Source organism: Thamnophis elegans, chromosome Z, assembly GCF_009769535.1.
Source record: "Thamnophis elegans isolate rThaEle1 chromosome Z, rThaEle1.pri, whole genome shotgun sequence".
In the NCBI taxonomy this organism is placed as follows: domain Eukaryota; kingdom Metazoa; phylum Chordata; class Lepidosauria; order Squamata; family Colubridae; genus Thamnophis; species Thamnophis elegans.
The window spans coordinates 77425699-77445511 of NC_045558.1; the positions used below are offsets into that span (position 1 = coordinate 77425699).

The 19813-nt window shown below is 38.0% G+C and overlaps 1 protein-coding gene across 1 annotated transcript in view; it reads left to right on the forward strand.

Annotated features, from left to right (window-relative positions):
• Positions 1 to 19813, forward strand: part of CNTNAP2 (contactin associated protein 2) — a 984443-nt gene that overhangs the window by 533515 nt on the left and 431115 nt on the right. Inside the window, 1 exon segment of the mRNA XM_032235887.1 lies at positions 1953 to 2091. Within this exon segment, the coding sequence (XP_032091778.1) occupies positions 1953 to 2091 (139 nt within the window).

The window sequence follows — 19813 nt, forward strand, 5'->3', positions numbered from 1 at the left end:
GGGGCATAGACTTTTATAACAGAATCATATGGCTGGAAGGATTTTGAGGGTCTTACAGTCTTCTATAAGGTAGAAGAGCTTATATTATCTTGTCATTTATTGTATTATAGCCATTACATATTTAATGATGATACACATTTCCACTATCATTATTACTTTATTCCTTTTTTTAACTACTTAAGCTCACTTATTCTAAGAATATCCATTTAATGTTATTAATTTCTGCTTGAACAAGCAAAAATTGGTTTTTCCTTGGTTTGTGGTTTTCATCTTATTTCCATTTTGTTTAAATACTTTATGTGTAACTTTTCATTTATTTTTTAAGACTTTAAGCAATTTTTCAACATTTATATGTTATTTTGCATGGCTAAAGGCCACTCATACAAAAACAAATTGCTTTAAATTAGTATCTGGGATTTGTAACTCAGATATTGTAAGCATAGCAAGAATTCTTGCTTCATAAATGATTGCACGATATTCAGTATTACAGCTGGCCCTCAAGATGAAAGAGAAACTTTAAAAAGCAAAGCAACAAACAAATATTTTGCAGAACCTTGCTGATATTTTCTGAGTATTTAAGAGTAGTTGCACTTTCTTTAAATTGATTTCAGTGGTGTGACTTTGGTATATCTCAATTCTTTAATATGCAGGAGAACTTTAACCTGTGAATTAGGTGATGGTTCTATATAGAGTAGTCACATCCTAACGAGAGATGGTTTGTTAGGTTATTGGATTATTAGAACCTACTGAGCTCAGTGTGATTCCTCCAGATTTTATTTACTTAATAGGATTAAATCCAATTACTTTTTTCATGAAACAAGAATGTTTTTACATTCTTGTAAAATGTTTGTAGCAGTAGTTTCTTCTTTATCTTAAAATCACTAGAAAGCAGAACTGTAGTCATTTGATTACAAACACCTGAACTCTTGTTTCATTTTGTATGTGTTTTGAATTGTAAGTCATCCCCATCTTCCAAAGTGAAATAAAAAAAACTCTTATGGTATTGAGAGACTAATCTAAATGAAGACCAAGAGGAAGAGAACGAAAAGGGGAATGGGTTAGATTAAAATGAAAGGGTTTTTCATTTATAAAGAATTGTTGTATTATTTGTATGCAATTTTTTAACATTCACAAATCCTTCTAAGTGGTTAATAGGTAAGGTATCGTAGAACAGATAATAGAAAAGAGATAAAATTATGTACATTTGAGAGTTCATTTTAAAGTTTATTTTAAATTACAAATATAGCCATTATTTTCCATTTTCAATAAAAGTTTCACTTTTATTATAAGTGCATATTTAAGTGGAAAATATAAATAAACTAAAATGGTTTCTATTAATACAGAATAAAATAAAATAACCTAAGAAAAGATGGATACATTTTTCTTGTTGAAACAATGCTGCATAACCTACTGGAGTTGGGAGATTTGATTTCTAACAGCCAAAATATTTTCCACTGAAAAGTTCTTCTTTGCAAAGTTCTGTTTAAATAAACAGGATCTGGGCTACTGTTAATTTGGAGTTGAATCTTAGCCCAATCAATTATGACTTGTTTCTTAATTGCATCTCAATTGCAACTAAAAATTTTCAAACTTTTGTAAGCAATAGATTTAACAGATAAAGGCTGCTGAACACATGATGTTATATTATGTGAACATATAACACATGATGTTATATTATGAAGCATTTAAGCATTTACATGTGATAATTTGTGATTAACAACAGAATATTTTTAATATATGTTTCTGGTATGTTTACAACTTAAGCAGAAATACTGTTGAAGTTTCTAACTAGTATAAAATAATACTCTTTTCTTTTGAAAGTCATCTGGTTCAATTTTTCACAATTTTATGGGTTTCTAGCAAAATGTATTTTGTTAAAGAAAAGAATAAGTTCTTTTTTATGACAAGTGTATATTCTCTTGAACTGCTATTGATTATTTCATTTTTTCCAGGTTTTCTTCAGCGGTCATTCCAGGGCTGCATGCAGTTTATTCATGTGGATGATCAATTGGTGGATTTACATGCAATAGAGCGAAGAAAGTTGGGAGGTTTTGCCAATATCAGCATCGATATGTGTGCCATTATTGATCGGTAAGCAGTAAGTAAGGTGGATGATAATTATGTAATAAAATAACTTGGAAATCAGTATTGTTTTTCTAAATTTATTACTTAATTAACTTTTACTTTGGCTAATTACCTTTGCAATAAGCATCAAAAGACTTGTCTATTTAGTAGTGATTCCCAAATGATATATAACAATGAGATCACATCTTTTCAACAACCATCCTTTGCCATCTGGAATAATATCTAATTTCTTAATATGATTCTTTTAGCCATTTTTATGCTTGATCCAACATAATTCATGATAAACAATTATTACCTTGATAGTGGTCCTGGCTGCATAACTTGATAAGATCTCATGAATGAAGGAATACTCTTGTGTATCAATAAATCAGTACTTTGGTGGAGGGATTTTAAGAACATTGCAAAAAGGTGGTTATGCATTGCCTATAAATATAGTAGGTTCTTTCGTTTGTTATGAAAGTTTCCAAGTATTAAGTTCCATTTGATACTGTGAGTAAAAAATGGTATGAATTTCAGTTACTTGATTTGGCAGTCAGATCAGCTGTTCTTCTGATATTGCTAGCAACATTTTTGGTTTGGAATCATCATACCAATGTATTCTGTATGAATGAACAGGCTATGAATGTTGTTTTAAAAATGTGTAAGATTGAACATTTTCACGATATTTAAGAATTGTTTTCTGCTGAAATGTTGTTAACAAATGTTAATGAAAGCACATATTTCTTTCAGTTGAATTTGGAGGTTTTAGGTTAGATGAAACATATGAAGTATTTTGTTGCATTTTTTCACAAAACTACAACACATGCTATCATGGAAGTTACATGGTTGTCAGTGGTCCATATGCTGTTCAGAAAGCAACTGATCTTATATCAGTACCTCTTTTCTTTTCACTGACATACTAAATCTGGGCTGTCATACTTGTGGCCCATGAGCTGGATGTGTCATGCACTGGCCATGCCCACACCCGGTTTAGTGAAGGGGATAAAGTCCTGATACATCACATGATGACCTGAGTTTGATATTTCTGTACTAAATTACCATATTTTTCAGAGTATAAAACGTGCTGGAGTATAAGACGCAGCAAGGTTTTGAAGAGGAAAATTTAAAAAGTTTTTGCACTCTACAAACCTCCCAAAAACAACCCATTTCCCCCCCCCAAAAAAAAAGCATGAATAGGCTTTAGGGAGCTTGCAGAATGCTCTTGGGAGGGTGGGGGAGCCAAAAATGAGCAACAAAGGCCCTCTTTTGCAAAAATGGGCCCATTTTTCCTTTAAAAAAGGGCATGGATCGCTTTTAGGAAGCTTATAGAGTGCTCCTGTGGGCTGAGGGGGGTACAATTTCTCATTTCTGCCCTCCCCAGCCCCCAGGAGCTCTGTAAAAGCTTCCTAGAGGCTATGCACAGCCATTTTAGTGAAGGGGTGGGGTTTTGGGAGGCAAAAATGCTGTATTCAGTGTATAAGATGCACCCAGATTTTCAGCCTCTTTTTGAGGGAAAAAAGGTGCATCTTATACTCCAAAAAATACAGTAATCCCTTCGATTCTGTTCCCTTTCCCAAAAGCAGATAATTTGATGCTGCTAATAGGGGATGGAGCAAGGAGTGTGGTATAAGTACAGAGGATCTGAGGTTCTTATGGACTTGTGGGAACCTGTCAGGAATGTTAAAAAGGAGGACCATATGACTGCAGCTTATCATTGCAGCACAAAAAAAATTTGCCATATGGTGCACCATTTCACCCAACCTAAAGTGTTACGAACAGGAGAGTTTTATGTATATTGAGGTACATGTGGAAACTTTGCTTTTTTTTAATCAGAAAAGTTTATTGATCTAAACTGTAAGGTTGTTGTAAAAAATCATATGTTTGCAGCAATGTTTAAAATAATAAGGTATGCCAGGAGCAAAGAAAGAAGAAAATTATCTCTTATATACATTGTATGTTATACAGTTGTACAGTTGGAATCCAACTCTTAACTCCCAACTCTTCTAAGATTGTACTCCTGAAGCTGTCTGATGGCCAATCAGAAATCTTTTCTGAAAGAAAATGAATAAAAACTAGAAAATAAAACACCCAGCTATGAACTATAAACATTTGGTTCAATTGACATCTTAGCTATAAAATTGCATGCCACAGGCAAAATATTCTCTCAACCCCTATCTCTAATATCAAAATAATATAATAGTACTGGCCCTTTTTACAGGGTTTTGTGTTTTAGTTCTGAGATTATAAAAACTGTACTGCTTGGAATATTTCAGAATGTTTCATAAATTCTGTGTAATATGATAAAATAAGGCTGTAAAGTAAATTAGAAAAAGCATATTGCTGAGATTAGAGAATACTTTAGATATTTCATTAATAGGCCACCTTCCACTGTTTTCCAAGCTCAAGAATTATTAGGGCAAAAAAAGCCCTAATAATGAAAAAAAGCAAATGTCAGCCATAAAAAATAGACAAGCTGAAATTCAAGGATGCAGTCAAGCTGCTCAATAAATAATGGACCACCTTAGATTAATATACATGGCATCAACAATATAAGCAATTTTATAGAAACATCAAAATGAGAAAAGTCTTCTTCTGTCAGAGCAGTTTTCCCTAGTCCAAGATTTTGTGTTCTAGAATAACCAGCCAGATATTCCTGTCAACTCATAATCCAGCCACAAAGTTAGTGGATATCTTTTAATTAAGTCACTTGAGTCTCTTTAGTAGCCTAGTAAATTCAATAAAATGTTTGATAATTATACTAGTCCTGAAATTGCATCATATGGTGACCCTAAAGTCCAATAAAGTTTATGATGAGGTTCCTCTTCTAGTTGGTGTCTAAAGAAGGTTCCTGAGTCCAAATCCCAGAGCATTAGAATTTTACAGAACTGGGACTTCCTGGGTGATCTCACTTTGCAGCAGTTGCAGGGGAGTGAGTCTCTGCTCTCCCTGTCTCATTTTTCATGTCTGGAGGTTGTCAGCAGCAAAGATGAGCCTTGGAGAGGACAGCAATAGTGAGGGGAATACCCAAAGGTGACTAGGAGAAGAGCAACATGGAACAGACCAGCTGTTATGGCTTGGTCATGGTCTGGTCCTGAGATGTGACAGCCTGATTAATGGTGGAAGAAGCAAAAAAGTGAGAAGTGGCAGAAGTATCAGCAGACAGTGTTAAATAACCTGAAACTCTGAGACACTTCTCCAAGGCACTTCTCCAAGTTGGTGGCATTTACGATAGACAACAACTAAGTATTGGGTTTTCCCCCTGTGGGTCCTAGAGTCCAGGATTTCCTTCATTTCAAAATGTTGTTCGCCTTCTATCATGATAGGAAAAGGAGGCGTCGGTGCATGTGTTCTGAGTTGTGAGATTACTTCTCATTTGAGTAAACTAATGTGAAACACTGGATGGACTTTCCTGAGTGTCTTTGGCAGGAGTAATTCTACTGTTACTGGGTTGATATAACTTTGGTGATTGGGAAAGGTCTGATGAAATGTGGCCCTAATTTCTTTGATGGTTGCAACGACTTCAGGAATTTTGTCGATAGGTATAATCTATCTCCAACATGGAAGGATTTGGGATCTACTCTTTTTTGTCAGCTTGAGTTTTGAATGCCTCTCTAGCTTCCTGTAACGCTAATCTAACAACTGGTCATGTGTTTCGTAGGTTGTCTATCCATTCTTTTAGTGAGGGGATGGTGGGTTCCTCTGTGGGTAGTTCAGGCATGGGGTTGAAATCCTGGCCTATTGCTACTCTAAAACCCAGTTTTAGTGAACCCAGTGCTTCAGGCCTTCAGCGTTATTGAAGGCCACTTCTGCAAAAGGTAAAAAATCAACCCAGTTGTCCTGTTGAAAATTAATAAAACATCTTAGGTATTGTTCTAGAATCATGTTCTGATTTTCAGTTTGACCATTGGTGCACGGATGGTGACTGGAGTTCAGTCCTTGGGTGGTGCCAAATAAGTTTAAGAATGCCCCCCAAAATTTTGAGGTGAATTGGATCCCTCTGTCGGAGATGATTATCTGCGGGGCTCCATGAAGGCAATAAATGTGTATCAGGAATAACTTGGCTAAGCTTTTAGCAGTTGGGATCTTTTGGCATGGTATAAAATGTGTCTGTTTTGAAAACAAGTCTGTTATGACCCAAATGATAGTATTCCCTGCGCTTTCTGGTAGTTCGACAATAAAATCCATAGTTATCTCCTTCCAGCATGCTGAGGGCTCAGCTACCTTCTGTAACAGTCCTGGCATTTTGCCTTGACATCTTTTGGCTGCCGCACAAATTGGACACCTGGCTACATAGCTCTCTATGTCCATTTTTAGTAATGGCCACCAAAATTGCCTTTTAATTAGATATAAAGTTTTTACAAAACCAAAGTGTGCTGCTAGTTTGGAGTGGTGGCATCTTTCCTTTAAGTACAGCCTTTGGCTGGCTGGAACATACAACTTCCCTCCCACCCAAGCTAGGTTATCTTTCATTAGACAGCTGCCTTTGTGGCTCAAAAACCATTCGTTGATGGTTAAAGCTTGTTTAAAAGTTTGGGTGGTGTCATTGTCCTCCAGAGTGTCTCGTTTTCCCTGGGATCTGGTGATTACTCTAGCAGCTAGTTGATTGTCTTGTGTCATGGGTTTGATTAGGTTTGGCTTCATACTATTGTATTGCGGTTACCTGGATAGTGCATCTGCTAGGAAATTTTTTCACCCGGGAGGCATCTGGGCGTAAATTCAAACCTTTTAAAGTACTGAGCCCATCACACTTGTTTTGGAGAGAGTTTCCTTGGGGTCTTTAGGGCTTCTAAATTTTTATGATCCATCCAGACTTCAAAAGGGATCTTACTCCCCTCTAGGAAATGTCTCCAGGTTAAAAGAGCCCATCAAATTGCATAAGCCTCTTTCTCCCAAATGGCCCTCCTTTGCTCAGATTCATTCAATTTTTTGGATGTGTAAGCGCATGGTTGTAATTGGTCTTCCTCATTTTTCTGAAGTAAGATGGCTCCTATTGCCACATCGCTAGCATCTGCTTGTATGACAAATGATTTCTCTGTGTCCGGGTACTTTAGGATCGGTTCTGCTGAAAACAACCTTTTAGTTTTTCAAATGCTGCTTGGCATTCCATTGTCCAGTTCAAAGGTGCTTCAGTTTTGGGTTTCCCTCTCCCTTCATTTTTAAGAGCTTGGTGATGGGGAGAGCAATTTGGGCGAAAGCGGGGATTAACTTCCGGTAAAAGTTTGCAAATCCGAGGAAGGTTTGCAACTGTTTGCGTTTTCTGGGTGGTTCCCAGACAAGTACTGATTGCATTTTCGAAGGATCCATTTCTGGTGTGAAATGAGGTATCCTAAGTAATCAATTTTTTTTGGTGCAATTCGCATTTGGAGAGTTTAGCATAAAGTTTTGCAGAGTGAAGTTTGTTCAGAACCGCCCGGAATAGTTTTCCATGTTCTGCCTAGGTCTCAGAATATAATAAAATGTCATCAACATAAACTATGCAGCCCTTATATACATGTTCCCGCAACACTTCATTTATTAATTGCATAAATACTGCAGGGGCCCCTTGTAGCCCAAATGATAGCACTTTGAATTGATAGCATCCAAGATGGGTATTAAATGCCATATTCCATTCATCTCCCTCCTTAATCCTGATACGGTAGTAAGCCTCCCTTAAATCCAGCTTTGACAAAATTCTTCCTTTGGCTAGGTGTGCTAGCATGTCCTTCATGAGTGGGAGGGGATATACATTTGCCATACTGATTGAATTTAAATTTCTAAAATCAACACGTAAGCGTTTGGAGCCATCTTTTGTCTCTCTAAAAAATACTGGGGCTGAAACTTGTGGCTGGGCTAGTTCAATGAAACCCCTTGCTAGGTTTTTTTCAATGGATGCCCTCAGTTCTTCCAGCTCCCTTGGAGACATGCTATACATCTTGGGTTTAGGGAGTTTGGCTCCAGGTAGGATTTCTATCGCACATTCAGTGGAGCAGTGAGATGGAAGCTCATCAGATGCTTTTTCGCTAAAAACCTCAGCCAAGTCCTTATATTCTTTGGTTATGCCCTGGGTTGGAATAGTATAAGCAAACATTGCTGTTTCTAGTTGCTCTGCCCCCTCAGTTTCTTTGTCTGGATTCTCAGCAAATGTCACGTGCATCTGCACTCTTATGATGTGTTGCTTCCAATTAATTTTGGGGTTCCATTTTTTCAGCCATGCAAGACTCAGAACTAGTGGCCATTCCATGCCAGGCACCACTATAAATGTAAGCATTTCCTTGTGGTTTCCAATGCCTATCTGTAGAGGCTCAGTGGCAAATGAAGCCTGCTCCCCCCCCTGCTATTGACTCATCTAGTTGGCAAAAAGCTATAGGGCTTTTCAGTTTCCTTACATTAATCCTCAGCTTCCTTACCAGGGTTGGGCTGATCAAACAGTGGGTGCATCCCGAGTCCACTAAAGCTGAGATTTTCATCCCCCTCTCCCAGTTGGGGATAAACAAACTTAGGGGCAAGGTAAGTGGTTTAATTGGTTTGCTTACCAGTGGTTCACCTCTGGATCGCTTCCAGATGAGTATGGTTCCTCCTGCTGAGAAGCTGGGGTTTCCTTCTCAAAGAAGGAAGGGGTGGAAATTCTACGGTCTCCTTGCTCCTCAGGGCCATCTCCTTTCTGCACTGGCCACGTTTCGTAGGTTTTCCACCCAATGGGCAATCTGGTTTCTTAGCTAGTGCCTGAGAACAGCATTCTGCAGCTCAGTGCCCCTCTTTTCCACACTTGAAACAGACTAAGAATTTCGGAGAAGGTGTTGTTTGTGGTTTAAAAGATTCTTGTTTCCATTGGGGTGGGGATTTCTTCCACATTCATCCTGCCCGATACTGATTTCTGGCCATGTCGATCTCTGCCTCTTCACAATAAGATATCACTCATGTAGATGGGTTGGGGCACCTCGGGCCACACAAGCATTGTAGAGTTCATCACTGAGCCCATCCTTGAACCAGCTTACCAGAATATCGTCTGACCAGTTCACATGATATGCCAGGTCTTGGAATTCTTCGGTATACTCTGCCAGTGGCCGGCGTCCCTGCTTCACAACTTTAATGCAGTTGCGTGCTTTGCAGTCTGTGAGGGGGTCCTCGAACCATCATTGCAGGGAAATCATGAACCGATCAAAGTCCCTCAGTTCTGGTGCATTGGCATCATGTAAAGTCACCATCCATCTGGCAGCGGCTCCTTCCAGTGCTAGGGTGACCACTTGCACTTGGGCTCCTTGGGTTCGAAAATCACACCCATATTCTTGCATGTAGGTGAGTACATGTGCCACAAAGAATCCCAATTTTTTTGGGTTCCCATCAAATTTTACCCCCAGGGAAGGAGTTGTCCTTTCTAACTGCAGGTTTCAGGGTTGATTCGGAGTGGCCCCAACCCATGTGCCAACTGGGGGGAGGGTTTTCAGGGTTCCTAGCTGTTGCTGCTGTGTTGTCAGCTTGATCAGCAGGGACCAGAGGGGGGTTGGTTCCCCTGGTGTCACCCCAATTTGCCGCCCTTCCAACGCTTCTCGGTTGCCGGTCTGGCTCCCCCCGGATGTTGAGGTTTTCCAAAATTTCCATCACCAACTGGGTTACATGCCTCTTCAGAGGATCCTCTCTCAGTGTGACTTCATTTAGCTCCTCTTGGTCAGAGGGGGCTTCTAACTCCAATTTCCACCCTGGTTTTTGGCTACCTCGGGTAAGAGTAACTCCCCTGGTCTTCCCTTCCCAGCCATCTTTCATCCCGATTCCAATTGACCAACGGGGCTTTCTGGGGTCCTCCAAGCTCACTCCGTTCTCTCCACCAGATACAAGGAGCAAGCCTCTGGTTGTGGAGGGGTTTCCATCTCCCTCCAGCAGTCAGTTTCCCCTTGTTCAGTGTTATGCTTAGACATGGCTTGCTGGATGCCCTCGATAGAGTAAAAATGTTTCTCTCCTAGTTGACCACTTTGCAGGCAGATGCTGTTTTATGTAATGGCTCCTCTCCTAACTTGAGAAAGTAAAGACTCTTGAAACGGATTATTTCAAAAGGAACCTTTAATCAAGCAAAGCAGCATCTGAAAACCTTTAGGCCATGAAAATGGGATTAAGCTGATAATGACCTCTCCCCTTTGTCCAAATGCAGATTCTGATGAATACATAAGTGTGAAGATGCTTCCTTAACTCTTCTGCCCTGGGAGTCAATAAAGCACACGTTCCCATGGCTATCTCTAGTTAGACATCAAAGTTATATATCCCACATGGCTACCATAAACATCCCTCCAGAGATGTTGGGACCTTCAGTCTCCCGGTGACAGGAAAACAGTTGTAAAGTTGTAAAACTGAGTTGTTTCAGATGTAGCTAATGATTTAACTCTGAGGCGCCCCTCCTACCAATTGAATGGCAGTATCATTTTTAGGGATTTGACATCTTCTAGCTGACCAATTGCAAATGGACAAAAGTGAACTGAGGAATAATATTGATGAAATCTACAGAGTGCATACTAATTATGGATGAAGACATAAGTTGCCCCATGAAATACATATAAGATTTGCAAAAAAAGTTGTCAGAGATGAAATCTATAAAAGAACGAGGGATGAACTGTTGGTCTGTAAAGGAAAAGAAGTCATAACCCTCAAACAGATACCAAGAGAATCAGAGAGCAAAGAAGGAACTGCCAATTTCTCTCCGCACAACTGATAAAATATAAAATAATGTTCCGCTGGTTGATACCAGAAGGCATGTTAATATCCTGGCAAGATAAGAAAATAAGAATTGACACCATAGAAAAAGCTCAGGAATTCTATGAACATTACATAGAGGGAGAATCAGATAGCAGAGAGGAGTTGGAACCCAAAAGCCTAGAGGAGCAGCAGACGGAGAAAAAAGGATTAGGCCAAGAAGTGTGAGAGAAGACTGATTCAAAATTTCAAGAAAGGGAAGGAGCGAGGACAAGAAACCAAAGGGAAACAAAACCAAGTAGAGGAGCAAAGGTGACAAACAAGTAACAAGATGGAGGAAGAAGTGAAATTAATGTCGGTCAACATAAATGGACTAAATTCACCTATAAAAAGAAGACAAACAATTTCTAAACTCCAAAAACAAAACATGGACATCACATGCCTAGAGGAAGTTCATATTAAAAAAGGAAATGGTAGTATCTTGGAATCCCCTAAGTTAGGAAAAAATTTTCTGGCCTTCGCCAAAACAAAGAAAAGGGGAATTGCAGTATATATAAAGGATTGGCTAAAACCTAAACAGGTATATACAGATGAAGAGGGAAGAACATTACTAATTGAAGTATCAATAAAACAAAAAAGTGTACTAATTGCACCAAACACAAATAAGAAAGAATACTACAGTAAATTACATAAGCGGATTTCAGAACTGGAACTGGACAATATATGTTTATTAGGGGATTTCAATGTGGTGGTAGACCCAAAGAAAGACTATAAAACAGATAATAAAAAAAATTGAAAGGGGAACACTACCAAATGCATTCTTTGAAATGGCCCGAGAATTAAATCTAAAAGATGACTGGAGAGAAATCAACCCACAGAAGAGTCAATACATATTCTTTTCAAACCCCCATAATTCATGGTCCAGCACTGACATGATGTGGATGGACCTGGAAATGGAGAAGGATGTAGACAAAGTAGAAATAACACCGAACATGTGGGTGGACCATAACCCATTAACAATCAAATGGAAAGGAGAGGTAAAAAGGAAAAAGAAATGGACCATGAATCAGAGGGTTGTGAAAGAAAAGAACTATAATCAATATGTGGAAAAAGAATTAGCGTTTTTCCTAAAGGAAAACTGGAACCAACAGACAACCATTCAAAACCTGTGGGATACAACCAAAGCCTATGTACGTGGCATTACGGTAGCATATACAATAAGAAGAAACAAAGATAAAAAGAAATGATATACAGAGCTCCAGGAGAAACTGGGGAAATTAGAATATAAAATCCAGAAAGAACCTCAAAACCAGGAAGTTAAAGAAGAAAAAGAAATAATTAAACATAGATTAAATTTAATTACACAAGAACAAGTGGCCCAGAAAATTAGATCAAGTAGACAAAATTATTTCAAAAATGCCAACAAACCAGAGTGATGGCTAACCTATAAACTAAAAAAAAAGAAAAAGAAAAGAAATTAATACAGCAACTAGAGGATGAAGAAGGGGCGATACACTACCAAAAGGAAGGGGGGGAAAGCATAGCAGTAAGATACTTTCAAACAGTATATAACCGAAAGAAAATAGAAGAGGAGGATATTAAAAGATACCTACAGAAGAAGAATTTTCCAGCCTTACCTGAAACAACAAAGGAAACACTAAATGAGAGAATAACGAGGCTAAAATTAAAAAGGGCAATCCAAAAACAAAAAAATAATAAAACCCCAGGCCTGGATGGAATTCCAGCAGAATTTTATAAAGAATTGCAAAAACCATTAGAGAACATATTATTTAAAATGTATAATGAAGTACTAGAACAAGCCAAGACACCAAAATCCTGGATGGAGGGACTAATAACATTAATTCCCAAAGACAAAACTGAAAAACAAAAGATCTAAAATTATAGGCCAATTTTGCTGCTAAATGCTGATTATAAAATATTTATGACAATAATGGCGGAAAGAATTAAAAAAAATACTAAATGGAATCATACACCCAGACCAAAATGGATTTCTACCTAACAGGCACATAAAAAACAATATATGAACGATTATGGACATATTAGAATACTACAAGATACACTCCGGAAAACAAGCAGCATTGATATTTATTGATGCACAAAAAGCATTTGATAACCTGAATCGGGTTTTTCTTATAAATCAACTAGTAGTAATGAACTTTGGAGATAAATTTATCGGAATGGTCAGAGCAATATATTCTAGTCAAAGGGCAAAAATAATACTAAATGAGGAAGCAACAGAAAGTTTCAGCCTAACCAAAGGGGTAAGACAGGAATGCCCTCTATCCCCCCTGTTATTTATCCTCTCAATAGAGACATTGATGTTACAACTTAGACAGAACAAAGACATAAAATTAGAACACAGGAATACGATCTAGCATTTATCATAGACGAACCCCTAGAAATTATTACATATTAATAATTATATATTATATTAATTATTATAACCCCTGTTATTATTACAAGATACAAACCAATTCGGTAAAGTGGCAGGGCTTAAAATAAATAAAGAGAAAACTAAAATATTAACTAAGAACTTAATCAAAAGACAAAATGAAAAACTGGAGGAGAAACTGGGAATTTTGAGGGCCAAGAAAATTAAATATTGGGGAATATGGTTATTGGCAAAATGTATTACAATAAAAGAAGATAACTACAATAAATTGCTATGACAAATACAAAAATATTTAAATAATTAGGAGGAGACAATGTTGCGACAATATGGTCATGCGGTCTCGATGCTCTGAGACCGCAGCCAATACTTTTGCCGCTGGGTGGTCCAAACGGACCTAAACCGTCCCGAAGAGACAGTGAACAGGAAGAATATATCTTGCTGATCTCAGGGATATCGCAAAATCCCTGAAAGAAACAAGAGAAGTTCTTCAAACCGGCGACAAAAAATCCAGCCAAGGCAGACGAAGTCGGGGCGGCTCCAAAATGGAAGGATACAGAAAGTGAAAGTGTTTCTAGCTGGTGAGGACTTTTACTGTTTTAAAAAGAGGCTGCCTATAAAAACTTAAAAATTAATTTAAATTGAAGAATAGAAGAATCAAGCAGTGGAATTAAATTTGGAATGGTTTTGGACAGTGGTTATTTTACTTTTTAAATGCTATCTTTATAGATGGAATTTATGCAAGCCTTTTGAAACAGATGGATTAAGTTTTCTTCTTCTAGCTTTTCTTTATGATTCTCTGTAATCTATAGACTAAAGTTTTCCTCTTTCATTGCTGTGGGTATTTTTCTAATTCATTTAAAGATTGGATTCTTTTTTCTAACTTGAAATACAAAAAAGATATAAAAGGAAACTTTTTAATAGTGTTACCGCTGCTTGGAGGATGGGAGGTTTTGTTGATCGTGTTGTAGAAAAAACAGGACATGCAAGCCAGCTCTTTAGGGAAGGAATAGTTTATTGCGCAAGTTCAGAGACAAAGGCCTGAACAATGAGTGACAGGCAGGAAATCCCTTATATAGTTTATCATGTTCAGATAAAGCCATCTGTTAGTTTTTGGATACAACCCTCAAGATTTGCCCTTGAGTTACAGCAATATTATGTCTACAGGAAGTTATAATACATAGTCAGCTAACGGAGCAGAGTAGCTCGTATTTTGAGGAAGTTAAATTGTGTCCTTCCAGACAGATTTTACAGTCAAGCCAGCAAATACATTTAAATATAGACTTTGCTTCAGCAGTTTTCATGTGCCTCTAACCCGTTTCAAACCGCACCATGTCCTAAAAGCAAACCTTTGCAATTTCTATATATGAACAGTTAAAGCTTAATATCATGAGACCCTAGTTTGATTCAGGCTTGAGGCCTCCCTTGGTTCAGCCTGCTACCTCAATCGGAGTTTTGTGTATTCAAAATGGGACACTTTTTTTTCTTTACAGATTGTTTTGACTTGGCATCACAAGGTTTTACTGCTTGGCTACAGAGAGTGAAAAGAAGGGAAGCACACAGATGTGCCTTTGAAGTATATTTCTAATCAGAAAAAAAGTGGAAACAACGTTCTTTGTGAATCTATGCTTTAATCTTATTAACTTTTCAAGATAGAGCAGCTGTATTTGTTAGAATGACACCTCAAATAGAAGTCTCAAATTTGCAAAAGTTACTTTCAGAAATACAGAAATTATCAAATATATATGAAAGAATAGAGAAAAAACTGGAATACGTAGAGCACATAACAATAAAATATGATGAAAAAATTGATGATGTTTATCAAATGCAACATGGGGTGATTGAAACTCAAAAAACCGAAGTGGAAAGTGAATATAAAGAGATTAAACCTGCTGATATTTATGGCAATTGGTTTGTTCCTGAAAATGGAAAGAATGGAATACTGAAAGAGGAATTAAATGGAGAGGAAATCTATTCCAGAGGGCAAGATATAGAAGAAGAAAAAAACCAAAGAATCTATGGACTTAAAGAAAGAAATTCTATTAGCAAAAGCATTGATAGCACTGCTGACAATCAAAGGTAAACTGAATAAGAAAACAGAAATAGGGCATCAAAATTATATGAGAGATCTTACAAGCAAGGAGCTGCTAAGAGAAGTCCATACAAAGCTGATCAAGAAGATGATTAGAGGATTGGCACCACAAATGGCAGAAGATATGAGATTGTTTTGTTATTGGAAAGATACAGGTTGATAGATGGAAGAATATAATTTAAAACTAGTTAAATTTAGTGAAATTTATTGACAATAGATATAGCTTAAATAAATAATTGATAATGTTACTAATGTATACAATGTGTAGTGTTATGATGAGTATAATTGAATATGAATATTGAATGGTACCCATGTAAGGAAGATTAGCAATCCCTTTGGATTATACATAAAGCATGGTGGTGGTGGTGGTGGTGGTGGTGGTGGTGGTGGTGGTGGTGGTGGTGGTGGCGGCGGTGGTGGCCTTTTAAAGACAACTAAGACAAAAGCTGAATATAAGAAAGAAATATTTGAGAACCGAACTGAAAATTGGAAAAACAAAGCAATGCATAGCCAATACTTGAAAAGTATTGAAGGCAAAGCTGACCAAAAGCTAACTTGGAACTGGTTAAGATCAGGAACACTGAAAAAAGAAACAGAAGGTTTTATTTTGGCAGCTCAAGAATAGGCCTTAGCCACAAACTACAGGAAGGCAAAAATTCAACATGTTACCACCAACAGCAAATGTCGCCTCTGTAATGAGAAAGACGAGACAGTCGACCACTTGATCAGTGGGTGCAGCAAAATTTCACAAACTGACTACCTACTACGCATGACTACATTGCTAAGATCATTCACTGGAAATTGTGACAAAAATTTGGATTTGAGTACAGCAAAAACCACTGGGACCATCAGGTTCAGAAGGTTTTAGAAAATGAGAAAGTCAAGATCTTGTGGGACTTCAGAATTCAGACTGACAGGCACTTGGCCCACAACTGGGTGGGGTCCGACTAGTAACTAATGCCAAATCCGGCGCAACAACTGGCCGCTGTGACACAAATGTTATGATACAGGATATAATCAAATAAAGAAGGGATAAGAATAACAATGCATATATAGATATGGGTATAACATAAGGAAACTGCATGTAAACTTTAAAGAGTGATTTGGAAAGGAGGATTAGAAAACTTTGTTATTAAATATTATGGATGTTTAGCTAGAACAGGACATAAGAATTTAGCGTTAGTGGAGGATTTTAGAAATAGTAATTGAAAGGCCAGTATGTGGTTATGTATTAAATTTTGGTATATTTTATGATGGACGTTTAAACAATTATAGTCAAATGAAAATGGAGATATAATGATGGTGACATGTATAAATATTTGAGTTAAAATACGTAAGTTAATAAGAACTATGCTTGTTGACTGTGGAAAAGATGCACGAAAGTTTTTTTTTGGTAACCAACTGATACACTTTCTATAGCATGTAAAGAAGGATGATGTATTTGTTTTAAATTAAAAATTAAAAAAATATTTTAAAAAGATTTAAATAATTGGACTAAATTTCCGATATCATTAATTGGCAGAATCTTAACAATTAAAATGAATGTATTACCCAAACTACTTTATCTTTTCCAAACAATACCAATTAAATTAGAGAATTTTTTTTCAAAAAAACTAAATTAAAATGGTATCCAAATTTATCTGGTCAGGGGGGAAACCATGTATTAAATACAAACTTCTACAAGATAGTAGAAGCAAAGGGGGCTTTGGCTTCCCAGACTGGGAACTTTAATATCAGACAGCAGTCCTCATATGGCTCAAGGACTGGATTCAACTGAAAAATAAAAGAATTCTTATGCTAGAAGGCCATGGTCTCCAACTAAGCTGTCATGGCTTCCTCTGGGAGGGAAAGAATAAATCTCATTTGTACTTCCAGAGACACATAGTAAGTTAGGATGCCCTGTTTAAGGTCTGGGGGAAAAAAACATTATGTGCAAATTCCAATTTGGTTATCAACAATGGAGGCAATGACATATCCAAATGCTATAGCTCTCAGCAAAATGGTAAGTCTTAGCTGAAAAAAGATAATTAAAATCAATACAAGATCTGAAAATACAAGGAATAAATATGGAATGGTGGCCCTATTTGCAAATTAAAACAAGATTCAAAAAAGATTAGGAACAATACAGAATGCATGAGAAACAAATGGAATTAGATAAAATATTATTAGGAATGGGAGGAAAAATGATTACTAGATTATATAATTTTCTTTTAAGATATAAATGGAGGAAGAGCCAGTAAATAAGACAATGGGGAAGAAATTTTGGCCATAATATAGAATTAGAAAAATGGGATAAATTATGGGAAAGAAATTATAAATTTACAATGGCAGTAGTTTACAAAGAAAACCTCTATAAAATGTTTTATAGATGGCATTTGCCTCCAGCGAGATTAGCCAAAATGTACCCAAATTTATCCCTCAAATGTTGGAGATGTAGCCACAAATCTGGAACATTCTACCATATGTGGTGGACGTGCCTGATCACAAGGAAATACTGGTGCAAAATTCAGAAATGGTTGGAAGAAATTACAGAGCGAAAAATAGAACTAAAACTAGAAGCATTCTTACTAGGACTATTAGACAAAAAACGGATAAACAATCTCAATACATAATCATACACATACTCACTGCAGCCAGGATTGCTTTTGCACAAAACTGAAAAAAAAAATCAATCCACCCGCAGATAAAAAATAATTAGAAAAGTACTCAAATATGCAGAAATGGACAAAATGACAATAGAACTAAAAGAAAGAGAAGAATCGGATTTTTATAAAATATGGAATAAAATTTATGTGGCTAGAAAACAGAAGCCAAAACAGAAGATAGATATTGTAAATATATGGTGATATAAATAATCAATTATTATAAGTGTTAGCACTACTGTTGTTATATTATAGGACAAGGTTAAAGCAATAGGAAGGCAATGCAGAATGGAGAATTATAAAGGCTAAACAGGAAAGCTGATATCGAAGGCTGTATAATTATTTTATAGTGTTATGTATGTTTTGTGTTTTGTTTGTTCTTGTGGTTTAAAGATTAAAACATTCAATAAGAATTATTTTTTTAAAAATAGAAATTTACAGACCATCTCTTGTCATATAGATCAGAGCATATACATCTGTGTGAAAAAGTCCTACATGCTTTACTGTTTACAGTTTATGGTTTATGACATTTTTTGGATAGGGCATTGATTTTATGATATTTTATGCTAAGTGCTATGCAAAAAGCATAAGCTTTTTGCAATTTGGTGCTGTTTGGATGGGGATTGTGAATTTTCTTGCATGCTTACAATGCATGCTTACAATAACTATGAAAACAGATTAACTGATGCATACCGAATGGCATATGTGTTGCAATTATTAAGGCCAATGCTAGTGTTTTATTAACATTTTTATTGTTTGTGGCCCTGAAAAGGACTGTTTAGGTAACCAAACATGGTTATTAATATGAAATTGGCCAGCCCTTATTGCTTCTCCTAGGCGCTGCTTGGAGTGTCCAAGCACAGGTTAACTTCAGCTTCCTGCCCAAGGAACTGAGTTTAAATTTGATTGAAGCTCCGTCTCTTGGTTGCCTCAGAGGCTCGGTTTCAAAAAACTCAGTCACCCTATAGGATGTTTTTTGCTGAGGCTCCAGTTCTTGGGCATCAAGCTGGACTCAGACCCTTGTGAGAGATTGTAGCTCCCTTTTAATTTAGTTTTCTCCCTAGGATTCTTAGGTGTAGTTTAGGTTAGCTTTTCCCCTTTACCTTCGTTTGCATTGGGGGTGATTGCTAGCAGCGCAGACAGGCTGCCTGGAGTTTTTCCCAGCACCCACGGCTATCAGCAAGATCTCGGAATTGGAGGAAACTGAGCTGGAGATCACTGTTCCCTCTAAGGTGCACAGCTGCGTGGCTGCGCACGTGGCAAGAAAACACCGCACAGCCGTTTCTAACTGCGCGTAGTGATTTCTGCCACAGGCTCCGGAAGCTGAGGGGAATATTTGCTGCCGCCTCCTCCTCCTCCAACAGCACTGCCGGATTTTCCGCCAATGCTGCAGCCAAGGTGAAGCCTCCAAAGCTCCCACAGGCGCCCCCACCCATGGCAGCGGCGGCAGTGCCTCCGCCTCCACTCAGAGCACCTCAGCTGGGCTCTGGGTTACCCCTGCCGCCGCCTCCGCCGTGCTTTTGAGAAGCCATGAGGCCTTTTTCCCTGCTCCCGCCCCTCCACCGCCTTCCTACTTCCTACGCGGGGGCCAGTTATCCCTCCCCCTTCCTCCTCCGCCATGCTTTTGAGGAGCCATGAGGCCGCGGGAGCTAGTAGGAAGGCGGCGGAGGGGGCAGGAGCAGGGAAAAGGCCTCGTGGCTTCTGAAAAGCACGGCGGAGGTGGAGGCAGCGGCAGGGGTAATCCAGAGCCCAGCTGAGGTGCTCAGAGCAGAGGGGGAGGCACCGCCACCACTGCCATGGGCGGGGGCGCCTGCGGGAGCTTTGGAGGCTTCACCTTGGCTGCAGCGCTGGGCAGCAAATATGTTGGTGCTGTTGGAGGAGGAGGAGGAGGAGGAGGAGGAGGAGGAGGAGGAGGAGGAGGCGGCAGCAGCTATTCTAGTGGGGGCT